The sequence below is a fragment of the Centroberyx affinis genome, unplaced genomic scaffold (assembly GCF_046629955.1).
Source record: "Centroberyx affinis isolate AG114_WGS23_722 - 3 ecotype Tasmania unplaced genomic scaffold, CSIRO-AGI_Caff_v1 ptg006614l_1, whole genome shotgun sequence".
Classification (NCBI taxonomy): domain Eukaryota; kingdom Metazoa; phylum Chordata; class Actinopteri; order Beryciformes; family Berycidae; genus Centroberyx; species Centroberyx affinis.
In genome coordinates this window covers 1-18322 of record NW_027283352.1, presented here as the reverse complement: position 1 = coordinate 18322, position 18322 = coordinate 1, and the positions used below count along the sequence as shown (strand labels likewise).

The following is an 18322-nucleotide window of genomic DNA, read 5'->3' as shown; positions in this document are numbered from 1 at the left end:
AAATGATAGTTTTTTTATCATTTGATGGGCTTCCGCTTCAAATCTTAAGTTAAATGATTTCTCCTTAGGGGCAGGAAGATATGCAATCTTACAGTGGTGAATTGAGTGGGTGCTCGGTGGTGTTGGGGTAACTTCACTGTACAAGTAAAAGATTTTTTTTTGTAACGTTGCACAAGCAGGCTTTAAACCAGTGGTTCTCAACATGGGGTCCGGTGACCACCAGTGGTCCTTGAGGGGATTCCAGGGGGTCGCCAGCAAATTGATGAATTGTTCAACTTCACCATTGTTTCATTTACAAGAAGTTAACACAATTAGAGAATGTAGAAGAATGACTGCTTTGGTCATAGTTTCACTGTTATCTCTCTACCTACAATACAGAGTCATGGAATTCTGCACAAAATCATATCTAACAATAAAATTTTTCTCAGATTTGGGTCCGAGAGACCGGGTCCGTGGCCCTAATGTGGACTAAATTAGGGTCCTTGATATGAAAAAGGTTGAGATTCACTGCTTTAAGCTATTCTTGCATGTGTCTTGGTTCCACTTACAGCTCACGAGAGCATTTTTAACACTGCAGTTTGTGTCCGCGCCTCGGTTCACGCGCCGCACAACTGATTAAATAAACGCTCGTGGACTCGCTGCTCATCTGTCATCAGTTTGTTTCCTGACGCGAGCTGGCTCCGGTGCCAACTGGGCGCTGCTTTCTGTTCGCGCGCGCTGCGCTTGCTTCGCGTGCGTAAAAACGCGTGCTCGGTGCGCATCTCTTGTATTTAACAAACGGGGAGAGGTGGGACCACGGAAGTTATTATTTATACCGCTAAAAAAGTGTGAACATATAAGGTATTTCCTGATGTCAGAGGCGAGGGGTTCAGATTAAAAACGGACTGTGGACGTCGTTTGTTCAGCCGCGGACTGAAGAGCGTGCAGGTAAGGACAGCGCGCGACAATGAAGGTGACAAATAGACATTGCGTTTGTTTTGACTGTTGTCTTGTAATGCTATGCAGTGTACAGCGTACTTGACTCTAGCTTCACTACAATGTGCATGTTCGCTGCTGTTCATGTGGATAATTAAGGGGTTTAAGTTTAAGGTTTAATTGGGACTGGCACTGGTGGAAAGAGTACTAGAATATTCTACTCAAAGAAGTACTGTTACTTTGCTGATATTTTACTTTAGTAGAAGTAGAAGTCCTGGTGTAACTAAGTCAAAGTAAAAAGTAAGCTAGCTCACTTACAATGTAAGTTACTGAGTTTTTAAGAAAAGAGAACGTTGTCAGCCGTGATATCTTTCCCACGCAATTCTAAAACGAGAGTACAGAGTTCAAACTAGATTCTTTTAAATAGAAATATTGGAAACTACAAAATAAAGTGCAGAAACAAAGTAAAGCAAGATTACTCTTCTCTTCTTCGCTGGTTGTCAATTTACGATGGTCCAGTTTCTGATGCTTATGGAGCCTACAGACTTTGTAACGGATGTAATTTCAAATGTAGTGAAGTACAGTAATAGTAAAGTAAAAAAGTAAAATCACTGCCTTTAAATATACTCCAGACAAAAAGTACATGTACACAAAAAGCTACTCAATTACAGTAATGTAAGTAAATGTAATAGTTACTTACACCCTTGGGTATTGACACGATGGCCACACCTTGATGTAAATGAGTCCAACTTTGATCTTGTAGTACAATGGGGCCAGCAGATCGCCCAAATTGCCAGAAATCTATTTGGAAGCTCTATTATCTAAGACAGTGGTTCTCAACGTGGGGTCCGGGGACCACCGGGGGTCCTTGAGGGGGTTCCAGGGGGTCCCCAGCAGACTGATGAATTGTTAAACTTCAGCATTATTTAATTTACAATAAGTTAACACAATTATAGAATGTAGAAGAATGACTGTTTTGATCATAGTTTCTCTGTTATCTCTCTCCCTACAATACAGATAGTCATGGAATTCTGGACAAAATCATATCTAACAAAAATATTCTCAGATTTGGGTCCGAGAGACAGAATCTAATCAAACGGGGGTCCATGGCCCTAATTGGTACTAAATTAAGGGTCACTGATAAGAAAAAGGTTGACAATCACTTATCTAAGACGTCAGCTCCTTAAGCTTTATCAGTGGAGCATTCAGGATCAGTGTTCAAAGTTCAGCTTGGTGACGTCTAATAATTTATCTGGCATCATTGACGCACCTGTTTGAAATAGTTAAAAGTAAAACAACAGTATTGTAAGTTGAACGAATTCCAATTGAACCTACAACGATCACATGGACAGTTTCTATTCTAACACTGTAAATCCATGTTATTTAATTGTCAAAACTATACTAACATAACATGAATAACATGAGCAAATAAAAAGTGCATTGAGAAGATCTTTTGTGCTTTTTTTTTTTTTTTTTTTTTACTTTAGTTGCCATGGACTCCACTGAGGCCAAGAGTCAGGACTTTACGTTGGTGCCACACAAAGATTTCAACCTGATCAGTGGCATCCATGATCCAGATGAAGTGGACCAGATCTACAACTTGGAGATAAGAGACTCGGATGTGTTTGTGATCACATATCCAAAGTCAGGTGAGAAGAAAATAATTGCTGAAAGGGCGCTTTCACACCGGATACTCCGCTTCCTTGGTGGTTGCCAAACCCTCCCGGATTGGCCAGGAGACTCCGGTAATCAGCCTCAGTCTCCCGGGATGGAAAAGATAAATTCCCAGAGATTTTTTTGACGGCTGAAATTCTAAGAATGTGTGCGCGCGTTGGGTACGTTGTGCGTCCACTGCGTCGGATGAAGGTTATTTTCATGACTTTTTGCTGGGCAGTGCTTTTTACATATTTACTGTGTTGGTTTTCTTGGTTGTAGGTTGCTTATTTAGCAACTGGCAATGTGTGATGACGGTTAACGGGACATGTACGTTGCGCATTTGGCATTGCGTAATGGTGCGACAGTTTCACATCCTGTTTTGATGACTGGTGAGCGTTTGCGTGGATCATTTTTTGGGGGGATTTTTGCATGATTGCAATAGTCAGCTCTATAGTTTGGAATGGACCAACTTACCTCACTCGTCCAGTATGGCAAATGCCAACAAGTCGTCAGAGCCAGCCTTCTTCTGTGATAAGACTGTCTGATTGCAGCGTCTTCCTCGAAATGTCCGTATTATTAAATTATGTATTATTATTTTATTCTTGACAGGCGTTCATATGCGTAATCCTCCAGAGTCTCCGTGATAGTATAGGCAGAAGTTGCGAGGGTTTTGTTTTATGTTTACCAAATTACCGGAGATTTTTTTTTATTGGGGGGGCGGTTAGAAAACTAACTAATAATAATATGATGTCCATTGTTATTGCCACACAATGACACACAACATCAATCAGTTCTCTCTCTCTCGCGCTCTCTATCTCTCTCTCTCTCTCTCTCTCACACACACACACACACACACACACACACACAACGTTACCATACAAAACTAGAAAAATAGGACCATCTACTATGGAAATTTGCACTTTACATAACTCCTGACATGTGTTTTGTTGCCAAATTGCCATATGTGTCACCATTACGCGGTGCCAAATGCCAAAAACTGTCCCTCTCACCATTACGCAGTGCTAAATGCGCAACGTACACGTCCCGTTAACCGTCATCACACATTGCCAGTTGCTAAATAAGCAACCTACAACCAAGAAAACCAACACAGTAAATATGTAAAAAGCACAGCCCAGCAAAAAGTCATGAAAATAACCTTCATCCGACGCAGTGGACGCACACGACGCACCCGACGTACAACGTTCCCAACGCGCGCACACATTCTTATAATTTCAGCGGTCAAAAAATCTCTGGGAATTAATTTTTTCCATCCCGGGAGACCGAGGCTGATTACCGGAGTCTCCTGGCCAATCCGGGAGGGTTGGCAACGGTCCAGATAGGACCAGATAGGACCGTTTCAAGGAAGCGGACTATCAGGTGTGAAAGCGCCCTTAAAGAGTCATATTTTTACCATCATGTTGTGTAGTGTAGTGAAGGGGAGGCCGGGGCCGTGCCACACTTTTTACTCATTGGTGTATTTCCCAGCAATACTTTATTACTGAGATACAATATACTGTATTTTTTTTTTTTTTTTTAATGAACTTTGTTTATTGATTTTTTTACACAAATTGACAATAATGTTAAAGCGCTTGTGAGTGGCAATGTCATATTATAGTAGTACCGTAGAAAAAACAACTACATACAATACATAGCAACTACAAGGAAAACACAACACAAACAGTCAGCTTGGTCATATTTCACATATTACACTAAACACAATAACCTCACCCATCAGGTCAGAACAAGAATAAATAAAAATAATAAGTAAATAAGATAAAATGGGATCTTATTTGGGGATAACTGTGAAGGTAATTTTCTCTGCATAGGCAAAGAAAGGCCCCCACATGTTTTTTTAATTTCTTGGAAGAGCCTTTCAATGCATATCGAATTTTTTCAAGATGTAAATTATTGAAAATTTCTTTAAGAGTGTGAGAAGGCGGTGTTGGTGATTTCCATCTAATTAGTATTAGACGTCTAGCCAATAATGTTACAAAAGCTATCAATATACTGTATTTATTAGATTATATATTTTTCTCACTAGATTAAGGTCTTCTCTAAAAAAAATATATAATTTTTACATTTTTAATAATTTACTGGAAGCAAAAGTTATTCGTGATGAAATACCACATGACAACTTACCCCACATCAGGGCATGTTGTCACACATGATGGGGCATGTTGTCACATAGACAAGTGTGCTGTGTTGGTGCACTCAATTCCATTTCCTCTGAAGCAGTGATTCTCAACCTCTTTCATATCAAGGACCCCTAATTTAGTCCACGGACCCCCATTTGATGAGATTTTGTCTCTCGGACCCAAATCTGAGAATATTTTTATTGTCAGATATGATTTTGTCCTGAATTCCATGATTGTCTGCATTGAAGGTAGAGAGATAACAGAGAAACTATGATCAAAACAGTCATTCTTCTGCATTCTCTAATTGTGTTAACGTATTGTAAATGAAATAATAGTGAAGTTTAACAATTCATCAATTTTCTGGGGACCCCCTGGAACCCCCTCAAGGACCCCTGGTGGTCCCCGGACCCCACATTGAGAACCACTGCTTTGAAGTATATATATTATAACATGAGAAACACACATTTGTATTGAAAACAACATACTTTATCTCAGACAAACAAATTGTGATACAATTTCTAACAGTATGATATATGAATGTACATATAATATTTGATGTTTTATTACGGAACAATAAAATAAAACAAATTTGGACAGTTATGACAACATACCCTGAAATCAATGTGACAACATGCCCCAACCAGACAGTCCTGACAAAGGTCCCTTCCATAAGCACAGCTTGACTAAACCATTCAAATTTATTCTCAGGTTATAGCTGATCCTTGCTTTTATGTGCCACAGTTTATAATTATTTTGATTCCTTTATAACAAAAAAATGAGGGGAAAAAAAACATGATTCAAGATTTCCATTATTTAGTTTCAGGTATTAAAATATTGTTCTTATGTTAGAGTGTTTCAACATAGGTAACCTCTTATTAACAGAGTCAGTGGTGGAAAGTAACAAAGTACATTTACTCAAATACTGTACTTAAGTACAGTTTTGAGGTACTTGTACTTTACTTGAGTATTTCCATTTTATGCTACTTTGTACTTATACTCCACTACATTTTAGAGGGAAATATTGTACTTTTTACTCCATTACATTTATTTCACAGCTATAATTACTTTTCAGATCAATATTTTATATTTAAAACATTGGATCATCTTTCTAAAATAACTATAAAATAGCATTGTTATAGATTAGACTACCCAAAAGTATAGCTAAATTGTTAAGATTAGCTTCACGTTGACAACTTTAAAATGCTGCTTACATGTACATGTAGGCTATGTCAATAAATCAGTATTAATATTCCAATAATTTATGAAAAATATAACTCTCTAAATGGGGACAGTATGTATAATGAGTATGTTTACTTTGATACTCTAAGTACATTTTGCTGCCAATACTTATGTACTTTAAGTAAAATTTTGAATGCAGGACTTTTACTTGTAATGGAGTATCTTTACATTGTTGTATTGCTACTTTTACTGAAGTAAAAGATCTCAGTACTTCTTCCACCACTGCACAGAGTAAACATTTATGTAGCCTAATTGGGCCTTTGACTCTAAGATATTTCAGAAGTAAAGCCTGAGACAACTTACCCATGTGACAACTAGCCCCGCTCTCCCCTAGTGTGTGTGAAATCCTGAAAGCCCTGCCTGCATCCATAGATAGAAAAGCTGTTGTCTCCGTCTTTCTCAGCGGGGAAACTAAACACCAAACCGCAATGTAACCTCCTAGATCAGATAGACCGTCCTCCCGTGTCCGACACGCAGCACTGGGAGGGAAGTTAAGGACAATGTGATTTTTGGAGCTCGCAGCGTAGAGGAAGGAACAAGTCCGATTAGCACGATCGACATTTCCAGATGAATGACCTCATCTTTTGTGTGTCGGAAAACGGTTTCCAGCGGAGAAAAGGGTATCGAATGATCGGCGAGACAAGTGTCTATTGTGAAAACTGGATAACACTCAAAAAGAATTCGGGACAAAGGGCCACATGGAGGAGAGCCGTACCGATACAGAAAGATGACCTAATTGCTAGCAGATGGGAATGAGGCGGGTGCTTAATGCTCTTATTGACAGGGACTATCTGGATGCAGCAGATCCTCCTGCTCCTCGAGGCCAAAGGAGACATCCAAGCCACCAAAGATGAGCTGAACAGCGAGCGGGTCCCCTGGATCGAGCTCATCGGCAACGGGAGGGCGTTCGTCACGGCCCCCTCGCCCAGGCTGCGGGTCGCCCATCTGCCGTACCACTTAATGCCCCTTGCTCTCAGTCAGAAGAAGGGCAAGGTCAGTTCTCTGCCTGAGTGTGCTTTGCTCAACTTTACCCACCCTGAGCGCTAACAGCCATTGCTACAGCTCAAAGTTCACCGGTCATTTAAAGCTACGATACGCAACTTTTCCTCCTCGAGACGGGAAGTGTGTCGTTGGTTCCGTACAAGGTTATTATAGTTTTGCATTTTTCATTCGGTTTTCATTTTTATTTCGTTTTGACTTTTTGTTTTCAATTTCAGTTTAGTTTGCTAGTTTAGTTTAGTTTTTATTTTTTGAAAATGCTTAGTTTTAGTTTCGTTTTTATTAGTTTCAGTGTTAGTTTTAGTCTTTTTTTGTAATATGGGGTATTTGTCAGGGGCGAGATTCAAAAATTCAAAATACTAGGCTTATGTACGAAATAAATTGACAAAGACGAAAACTAAAGACATTTTCTCTATAATTTTAGTTTATTTTAGTTAGTTTTACAATACAGTTTAAGTTAGTTATCGTTTTTTTGTAAAGCCTCGTTTTTATTTTTATTTCAGTTAACGAAAATGTGTTTTCTACGGAAGAGGATTAGGGCCACATGTGAAAAATTTATTTGAGTTCTGAGTTTAAAGTCAGAATTCTGAGATTAAAGTCAGAATTCTGAGAATAACGTCAGAATTCTGACTTTAAACTCAGAATTCTGAGAATAAAGTCAGAATTCTGAGAAAAAAGTCAGAATTCTGACTTTAAACTCAGAATTCTGAGAAAAAAGTCAGAATTCTGACTTTAAACTCAGAATTCTGACTTTAATCTCAGAATTCTGACTTCTGACTTTAAAGTCAGAATTCTGACTTTAAACTCAGAACTCAAATAAAATTTTCACGTGGCCCTAATCCTCTTCCGTAGTTTTCACACCTAGTTTTCGTTATTTCGTTAGTTTTCGTTAACGATAATAACCTTGGTTCCATAAAGCCTCCACAGGCTGTGAAGAAGCAGACGGAGAACGCAGCCAATCTGACGCTGATGTTCACTGTGTTTCTTTTTTTTTTTTTTAAATACTTTTTATTGAGTTTTAAACAAGGAGCAGCACATCACACAGAACAGTGCACAATAACCCCCCCCACTCCAGACAGCTATACAACACATCCAATAAAAACACAGAGACATAGATACACAAGATTAACTGATAATAAATAAAATAAAAATAAAAAAAAAGGCACAGAATTAAACCTAAATAGGCATCAAAGAAGTATGTAAATTAAGTAACATATTGTTTCCAGTCCACTGTATGTATATGTAAGTTTAGGGTAACCAGTATCATGTTGTGTGTCCCATAATTGGGGTTATGAGAGGGGTCCTCCACTCAGAAAAGTGCCTACCCCTTAGAAGTAAGGTAAATAGGTAAATAATCTTGGAAAGGTGACCAAACCTTCAAAAACAGCTCATCTTTTCCTCTTAAGACAGAAATCTGGAAATTAATTTACACTCCCAGAAGCAATGGAAACACGTCCCTCCTATCAGAATGGCACTTAATGCATAGGGGAGAAAGGGAACGATTTATTTTGTGCAAGGTAACAGGGGTGCTTCACTTCGTGTTTCTGAACATTGAGCTTGGCTGTTCTTTCTTTTCTTCCTGCTTTCCTTCCTTGTTGTTGCTGTTGTTTCTGTGACTTCCTGCTCTGTGGCTTCTAGGCCTCACCTTGATAGCCACAAGAAACCCACTGCTGGCCACGCCCATACAACACACCCACAGCAACTGGTACACACCGCAAAATGTCCCCAACATCATTGATAAGCCAATTTCAGGCAAACAGTGGGATTCTGTAATACACAGCCTGAATGCAATATGTAATAAATTTCCCCGCATTTTGTAATAAATTATTACATATTGCGGTGGTTATTACAAAATACGGGAGTTGCACTTTTTTTTTTTGATGAAAATGTAATAATATGGTGCATTATGTAATAACCAACCAAAATGGATGTCTTCATTCATAAAAATCGTTATAACATTATAACAACGTTTATTTTATGCATTCTAGCATGAATCATACTGACTCAAAATTCATTTTAAAAAGACACTATTAGTTCAGTAGATTAGTATCTTTCATTGGTCAAAACTACATTAAGTGTCACTGTATTCCTTAGCTTCATAGAAACTGTACTTGAGGGTTCATAGAGACATAGAAACTGCAGACACTGTGTGTTATACTGACACAAACATCTAAGTACTGGTACACACAAATGTCAGGACACACACACACACACACACACACCGCAATGTGTAATCATTTTTTACAAAATGCGGGGAAATTCATTACATATTGCGTTCAAGCTGTGTATTACAAAATGCGGCAGATTATTACAAAATGCGGGTGTTATTACATAATGAAGTTACATTTTGTTGTGTTATTACATAATGCGTTGTTACACACTGGGTCACAGACACGCAGTAATCATGTATAATACGTATATCCTATTTACGTTTATTGTGAATAAAGTTGCATATTGTACGTTTTTAAATCAAAAATGACGATTAAAAGATCACTGCATGTAATTGTAATCAGTGCAATATCAACACCCAAACTCTACTTCTTGAAGGTGATCTATGTGGTGAGAAATCCCAAGGATGTTCTTGTGTCTTATTTCCACTTCCACAAAGTTGCAACTATGCTGGAGACGCCGAAGGATTTCAACAACTTCTTTGACAAATTCATGAAAGGAGGCGGTAAGAGCAACTCTAGTGCACGGCACACGGCATCATCTCTCTACACATGGCTTTACTATGTGTAGCAATGCAGTTCATGATGAGTGTCTGTGGTGATGACATCTTGCTGTTTATTGCAGTGTATGGGAACTGCTGGTTTGACCACATAAAGACTTGGTACTCTCACAAGGACGATATGAACATCCTGTTCATCGCCTACGAAGAAATGATTCAAGTAGGAACTCCGATCATTTCAACCTGTGCATCTCCACAGGCTGTCATATCACGCTGTTTATGTAAAGAAGCATCTGAAATTCTGGTAAAATGCCTAATTTGTATGTAGAAAATAATCTGATGTTTTCCTATTGTGTTTCTGTTCAGGACTTGCAGTCAGTAGTGGAGAGGATCTCCTTGTTCCTGGACAAGGACCTGACTGATGAGCAGCTAGCCAAGGTGGTGAAGCACAGCACCTTCAGGAACATGAAGAAGATCCCTCAGGCCAACTACGAGCTCGTCTCAGAGGACCTGCTGGACCACCACAAGGGATCCTTCATGAGGAAAGGTAAAGTCATGCATCTCAACTTGGCTCTACATTTACATTTATAAAAGCGTAAAGGAATAGTTCACCCCAAAATGAAAATTCTGTCATCATCTCCTCCGCCTCATGCCAGCTGAAACACAGGTGAAGTTTGTCCATATAACACACAGGGAGGCTGCCACCACGACTCCATAGCAGCCTTCTCCAAAACAACTGAAGTCAGTGGGGACCAGTTCTTCAGAATTCCAAAAAGACCTACAGTATATTTACACCATCATTTAGTGCAAATCTGAACTACAGCTGATTGGTGTATAGGTCTTTCTATTCACAGTGTGATTGTTTGGCTGTTTTTGTTTTGGAACTCTAAAGAACAGCAGCCAGTTGCACCAGCTGACCGTAAGCTCTATCGTAAGTTAGGGTGTAAAGTCTACACTAACTGTTACGTTGAAACTAGTTAGTTTGACACTAAAGTTGTGTCTTTGTTTAGTTGCACCATGAGACTTAAGGTACATCTTAACTAGTAGAGCGTAAACGGACCACTAACCAAAACATTGTCGCAGACAGTGACGTTTTCCCCTGCCGCACCGTTAATATAGAACATGTTAATATAGAACCTCCTTGATAGAACCTCCTTGGGCCGCACCTAGAGCTAAAATCAACGACTATCATCTAACCATGGCTACGCGATAGCAACAGAAAAAGATTAGAAACCTTGGAAATTTGCGAACCTCTACAAACACATCAACAAATAGGTACGTTATCGAGTATAAAGTAGGCTGTAAGGATTCATGTTAGTTTGCCTCCTATACCAGTCTAGCCTAGATAGTAGCCTACAACTAGGCTAGAATCGGTTTAACCGTTATTTTCAACGGAGCAAAAGTTAGGCATTTCCCCCTCAGTAACCATTATTGATGGCTAAAGAAAGTTGTAGATTTGTTATTCGTCAGTTCAGTGATCTAAACTCATGTCCCAGATATAACTCAGTGGTTCCTCCTGTCCCCCGCAGTGTTGTCGCTCTCCATACCACCTGAATGTCTGGAGCATCTCTCCTTAGCAAGTGAAGTGGAGCAATATTCACATCGGGAATGTAGCTTGTTACATCATCTGGGAGACTGAAATGTTCGGATTATTGAAATATGCATGACAGACACGTGGAAACGTTATGAAATCGCTGTATAAAGTACGTATTCTGCATAGATGAATACAAATAATCACCCCAAGTGTCTATAATATTCTGTAATACTAGCTAACACCCAAGTCTGAACGCACCACCGGGGAAGCCTATAACATGTAGCCTAATTTAGACTCTGATGCTGTGTGCGTATCTCTGCTCGGGGAAAACGAAAGCACGAGTATAAATCAAAATCATCATACGGTTCAAAATGATGTAATCCGTCACGGAGGACACGTTGCCGACATAAACCGCCCTGGATTTGTCCCTCCTGCTCCTCCAGCAAGTTAAAAATGTCTTGTCAAATTGATGCGCCGTGCCAACTGTTATTTTACCGAGGACTTTACACCTAGTAGGAGGTAGGTGTAAGTTTTAAGTTGTAACTTAAGTCTACGTTGTAACTATTTCAGTTGGTGCAACCGTTCAAATTTTTGTAATGCGTAAACTCGGACTTAGTAAGACTTTACGTTCAAACTAGCCTACGTTTGAACTTAAGTTCAGCTGGTGCAACTGGCTGCAGGTCCCCATTGACTTCAGTTGTTTTGGAGAAGGCTGCTACCAAGTTGTGCTGGCAAAATCCCTGTGTTTTATATGGACTAACAAATTTCACCTGTGTTTCATTTGGCATGAGGGTGAGTAGATGATGACAGAATTTTCATTTTTGGGTGAACTATTCCTTTAACGCTTAAAAAAACAGCTATTGGTACCTTCCATTCCTGGGTCCATGTTGTCGTTTGGTGTATTTTTCTTATTCCTGTGGATAACTGGCCAAACGTAGACGACATGTCGTCACGTCCAGATATTTCCAGCAGCTACAATGGAGTTTGATAGCAGAAAATATTTCAGCGATCTAACACATCAATGGTACGTCAGGTTTTGGTGTCAGTCCCTCAGGATCAAAGAGCGAGGGCTTCTTTCGAGAGCCGCCATTTTGCACCAAGAGACGTTCAACAATCATACAGGGAGAGATCCATCGCAGAAGAGGAGAGAGACCAATTTCTCCACAGACAGCAGCCTCAATGGACCAGAATGCAATGCAGCCACATGGCATGTTGTGTTTTGAGTACAGGGTATGTACGGAGCCCCTAAGGGGACATGGGCAAAAAAAAAAAATCTTTAAGTTTTCGGTGCGCACCAGAAACTTGAAAATTTTTTATTATGTCCCCTTAGGGGCTCCGTAGGTATGGCCTAGCTAGCTGCTTTGCAGTGGTGGAAAGTAACTAAGTACATTTACTCAAGTACTTTACTTAAGTACAATTTTGAGGTACTTGTACTTTAATTGAGTATTTCCATTTTATGCCACTTTGTACTTATACTCCACTACATTTTAGAGGGAAATATTGTACTTTTTACTCCATTACATTTATTTCACAGCTATAGTTACTAGTTACTTTTTAGATCAATATTTTATATTTAAAACATTAGATCATTTTTATAAAATAACTATAAAATAGCATTGTTATAGATTAGACTACCCAAAAGTATAGCTGAATTGTAAAGATTAGCTTCACGTTGACAACTTTAAAATGCTGCTTACATGTACATGTATGTCAATAAATCAGTATTAATATTCCAATAATTTATGAAAAATATAACTCTCTAAATGGGGACAGTTTGCATAATGAGTACGTTTACTTTGAAGTACATTTTGCTGCCAATACTTATGTACTTTTACTTAAGTAAGATTTTGAATGCAGGACTTTTACTTGTAATGGAGTATCTTTACATTGTTGTATTGCTACTTTTACTGAAGTAAAAGATCTCAGTACTTCTTCCACCACTGCACCTTTGATTGAAAGCAAGAAGTTCACACCTCCTCTGTGGAGGCTGTCGACTCGAAAGGCATTCTAGGAAACTCAGAAAATCACCAACTGAAGCAGAAGTAGACGATGCAGGTTGAGGGAAAGTGGCAACGCCAAAAAACGAATTTACATTTCATCACAAAATAACTCCTGGAATGCATTGCCCATCACAGACTGATGATATCTAACAGATGTTTCCTTTCCCTTGATTACTAGGCACCATCGGTGACTGGAAGAACCATTTCACTGTGGCTCAGAATGAGAGGTTTGACCAGGTCTTCCAGAAGGAGATGAAGGACTTTCCTCTGTCGTTTATCTGGGACATCAATGACATTGTGTGATCAGCCATCAGTCCCATGATGAGGACAGAAACCTGTATCGTTCGTGGGTACAGCTTCATGGGTGCTACATGGAAAAAAAAAAAGTTCTGTTTGATTTTCTTCTGAACTTCTCTTTTCTACTGCTCTACTCAACTGAACCATTATGGCTGCTAAATATGTAGGAGTCTATAGAGACGATAAATCAGAGCTAAGGTTAAAGTGAAACATGAAAAATAATGACGTTGCTAAAATTGAAAGTGCAATGTATTTGACTGGAAGTGCGCTTTATCTTAGTGCACCTACACAGAGTACATCCATCATTGTTTATCTAAAATTTGACAAATTGAATCTCGACTCTATGAAAATGTAATCTGATTTTGTTGTTTTGTTTTTAATGTTAAGCAACATTTATTAACACTAACTTTTTGTAATGCGTCTGTTATACAAACAGTAAAAATTGCTTGGATAATATTCATTTGGAATATGTTCCGGTGAAACCATGAAGTCTTCGTTGTTTGGGAGTGATTATGTTTTAGCGGAACAGAGTTTTTACAGTAATTTGAATTTCGAAGGACAAGGCACATAGTCTTAAAGTGAGCCAATTTAGCATCTAAAACTACAGTGAGATCAAATGTTAAAAAAGAAAGACTTCGGTTAACAAATTAGAACTCAAACAATTAAGTATTATTAGTAGTAGCCACACAATGATTGATGAACAGAGTGCAGTATGGCATCATGTTAGTTCTAGATAATTCACTGTTGCCCTCTATTGGCCAAATAAAGTTTCTGCAACTGACAGTGATTTCGGGTCAAATCAGCAATAGAGCCATGTTGAACATAAATCTGCAGTATTTAATTACATTGGGGTAGAAATGAATAACCATGGGTGTATACATTCCCTTAGACTGTGTTTTATGAAGATTCACACCCCAACCACTGTTTTAGAGTCTTTAAAAAATAAAGGCGGCGGTTGGTTTTTCTTCCGTGCGGACCGGTCCGGTGGTCACGTTCCGATCCGATCAGGCGAGCGGGTATCGTCCCGTCCCGTCCCGTCCCGTCCCGTCCCGTCCTCGGCGGGCCCTTCTGTCCTGCTCCCGGGTTTTAGTCCTCGTCACTGCCCATCTCTAAAGGGTCAAAGTCCGGGTCGTCCTCGTCCAAGTCCAGGTCGTCGATGTCCTGGAACAGCGACTCGTCCACTTCGACGTTGTTTCCGGCTGCGGGGGGGGGGGGGACCAGGGGGTTTCTATTAGAATCAAATCTGGGCTCGAGACAAATAGTTTTCCCCCCCAATAGATCCATTCTGAACAGTTTACAAGGGTTCTGCTTTTGTGTTCTGGCCGCAAAATATTGTTAGGAACTAAATAAAGTTTTGGTTAAGGTGTTCCTGGGTGTTAAAATTAAGCCTGTATCTGCATTACATAGGCCACATAGAATGGTCTTGATTTATGCACAAAACAGACAGTACCCTATTCATATCTGGATAGCAAAAATTGCATAGAACTTTAATCATTTCATCATCACTCAAGCTGACAAGGCAGTATCATTAGTGACTAAGCCTGGCAGGCCTTAATAAGAATGGTAACGGTAATTTGCTTTATGTCAAAATAGTATTTACAAATGATACATATGTTCCATAATATGTTCGAACTGAAATAAATGTGTGTGTGAGCCCTGAACTGAATTTGAGGCATATAACGTCTCCTAGCATTGATAATTGATTATGGAAATTTTGCAAATTTTGTGTTAGGATTTAAGCGAAAGACTTCTTGAGAGAAGTCTGAATATTTCACATTTCATCTCTCCCATGACACAAAATTTCCCAAGCAATATTGGACCATTTCATATGGGGGGGAAAAAAAGTGGTATTGATATTATAGTATTTTTAGATTTCCAAGTAACTTTTCTTCTAGAATGCTAAAACAAATTGGATTTCCATTTAGGGCTGGGCGATAATTCAATATTATCGTTTATCGTCTTTCAGTGGAATCATATCGTGATGATATGAAGATATTTTAATATCGTGACACACATTTCTGCTGTCTGAATTGATGATGACAAGCAAATTTTACTTAAAAACTCTCATAAAATGAGGTATGGTAGGAATATTATTTGAATATTTCTGTTTTGTTTGACATCACACATTACCATTCGGTTCAATGAGATGAACATTAATTTGATTATTTAACGTGATTTTGCATACATGAACCATATCGTGATATATATTGATATAGAGAAAAATCCTTATGATTATCATGATATTGATTTCAACCATATCGCCCAGCCCTATTTCCATTCCTGTAAAAAAAATGTCCTTTTTTTTCACTTTTTGAACCAAAAACATGAATAATAATTCCAGCAGATCAACACCGTACGCTTCCAACCTCCACACAGAGACACAGACACACGGGGAGAACTTTACCGTCTTCGAGGAACTGGATGTCTGACGTGTCGAGGTTGTGGTCCGTCTCAAACAGCTGCTTGCCTGGTAGAAAAAGAGGTTTTCCTTCAGTTTCCGCAGTCAACTTCGCCAGATCTTAAGAGAACTTCACCCCCCCCCCCCCTCCGAGTCAGGAGGCTTACCGGTGAGTTTGGTTTTCCCCGCCTGCTCCTCCTCTTTCTGCCTTTTCCTCCTTATCTCGGCCATGTCCATCTCAAACGTGGCTTTCCATGCCAAGAAGTTTTCAATGGTGACCACCGTGCCTTGGAAAGCCACCTGTCACACACACACACACGCAAATCTGTATTAATGCACTTGTGAGGACCTTCATTGACTATATTCATTCCCTTACCCCTAAACTAGGGCTGAACGATTTTGAAAAAATATCCAATTGTGATTATTTTGACTGATATTGCAATTGCGATATGATTTGCGATATTCGAGGGAATGATCATTTTTACATTATTCTCATTTTCATTGAAAAACGTATTAAAATGATTATGGTGTGATTTTTGCGGGGATCTGTACCAAACAAAGATGTTTTCTTAAGTCTGTAGAATATGATGTGTAGGCCAGGACATCTCTGCAGCACCACAATATTTCATTTAAAATGCTATTTTGACACATTTCACCTTTAACAAATATTGCGCCTCCTGCGATTTGAAAATTGCAGTAGACCATATTGCGATTTCGATAAAATTTTGATTAATTGTTCAGCCCTACCCTAAACCAACCGAAACCTAATCCTAACCCTAAACTAGCCCCTTAAAAAAGCATATTATGCAGGATTTTACAGTTTAAAATACTTTTAAGTGACCACACTTCATTTTTAAGTGACCAATCATGGGTAGTGACCGCTACTGTCAATCTGTCTTGGGGCTGTGGTACGTTCAAGACAACTGGGAAACTTCCCACTTGGAATTTCTGACTTCCCGCCTCAGAGTGTTCAAGTGGTTGAGGCGGGAGAAAGTTGCATTTGTTTGGCTGCTTTCAGAGCAGCAAAAGCTTTGGAATAATCGTTATACATTATTTTATTTTTATTTTTTTCTCATCTATATGATTGATTATGCAATGCACAAACAGGAACAACTTGAAAGTCTGTTTAAATTCCATTTTATGTCCTTACCATTCACTATGAACGCCGCCATGTTATTTACGTCTATGGTTCAGAGAAGAGTCCCAAATTTCTGACTAGGAATTACGAGTTAGAGGGCCGTTCAATTGGATTATTCCTATTCAGAAGTAGGAAGTTCCCCAGTTGTTCTTGAACGCAGCACAACACCGCATTTATGGCCTTTCTGTTAGCTTGAAGCCTGGCTTTTCACCTGACCCCTCTCATGAAGAAGCTGGTAAATGGTACATATGAGAACAGCTGGTTCCTACCTATTCTATATAGAAAGAATGTTCAGATACGCAGTAGAGCGCTAACCCTGGGATGACAGTGAGACGAGAGTTTTCCTGTTCGTTACCTTCTCAGCTTCCTCCGCCTCCTTCTCTTTCCGCCGCTTCTCTTCTTCTCGTCTGTTTTTGATCTGGTCGACGATTTCGTTCAGTTTCTCCTGAACGGCCGTCACCAGGGTGAAGATCATCACCATGCCCAGGTTCTCTTCCGCCTGCAGTGCAGCCGGATACACATGTTGTGCAAGTTGAATACATCAGCAACAGACAGACTGTAGGGTTAGATCAGGGTTCCTACACATTTTCAATTCAAAAATTCCATACTTTTCCCAGACCTCGATTTGTTTTGAAGATTTTGTCTGGTGTTCAATATGATTTACGCAGATAGACATCTTGCCCCTGCTAACTAGGTCATATCACTGTATAGATGAAGATTGTTCTTCACAGAGACAAATATCAGAATATGTGAGATGATTGGCAGGGTTCCTACACGGTTTCCATTTTAAAATTCCATATTTTTCCCAGACCCTATGTTCTTGACCGGATTTGATTTTGGTGGGTATTTGATATAATGCAGCTGACAGCGGCTGGGTAATAAGAGCGTCCCTCTATCTGAACATTATTCTTCACATCAACAAAAACTGTGGACTCAAAGTGGCTCTACAACAACATAAAAGCTAGAATTATGTGTGTATCAGACCTGAACCGCAACATTTTCCATACTTTTCCAGACATTTTTTCAAATTCCCAAACTATTCAAGACCTGGAAATTATCAAATTCATTTTTAATACTTTTCCAGACCTGCGTAGGAACCCTGTTAGATGGGGCCGATATTGGCCATTTATTTTTTTTAAAAATCACATATCAGCCACTATGGTCCACATCTAATATAATGCAGGTTGAGACGGTGTCTGTGAACTTTTTTGTCAGATAATGATCAAATTGACAGATACTGAACATCGGCACAGGATATGGTAGAGCTGCAACAATTAATCGATTAGTTGTCAACTATTAAATTAATCACCAACTATTATGATAATCAATTAATCGGTTTGAGT

General features: G+C 39.2%; 2 protein-coding genes across 2 annotated transcripts; one reads left to right on the top strand and one right to left on the bottom strand.

Annotated features, from left to right (window-relative positions):
• Positions 1-708: 708 nt before the first annotated feature.
• Positions 709-13932, top strand: LOC139638870 (amine sulfotransferase-like). Its single transcript, XM_071512896.1, has 7 exons — positions 709-927; positions 2403-2564; positions 6730-6938; positions 9492-9618; positions 9738-9832; positions 9979-10159; positions 13325-13932. The coding sequence occupies exons 2-7, from the start codon at positions 2408-2410 to the stop codon at positions 13447-13449; spliced, it is 894 nt and encodes a 297-aa protein (XP_071368997.1). The 5' UTR covers positions 709-927; positions 2403-2407; the 3' UTR covers positions 13450-13932.
• Positions 13933-14080: 148 nt separating this feature from the next.
• LOC139638871 (RWD domain-containing protein 1-like) lies at positions 14081-17496 on the bottom strand. The gene is made up of 4 exons (XM_071512897.1): positions 17335-17496; positions 16009-16141; positions 15848-15910; positions 14081-14642 (listed from the first exon to the last, which is right to left on the bottom strand). The coding sequence occupies exons 1-4, from the start codon at positions 17458-17460 to the stop codon at positions 14530-14532; spliced, it is 435 nt and encodes a 144-aa protein (XP_071368998.1). The 5' UTR covers positions 17461-17496; the 3' UTR covers positions 14081-14529.
• Positions 17497-18322: the final 826 nt, after the last annotated feature.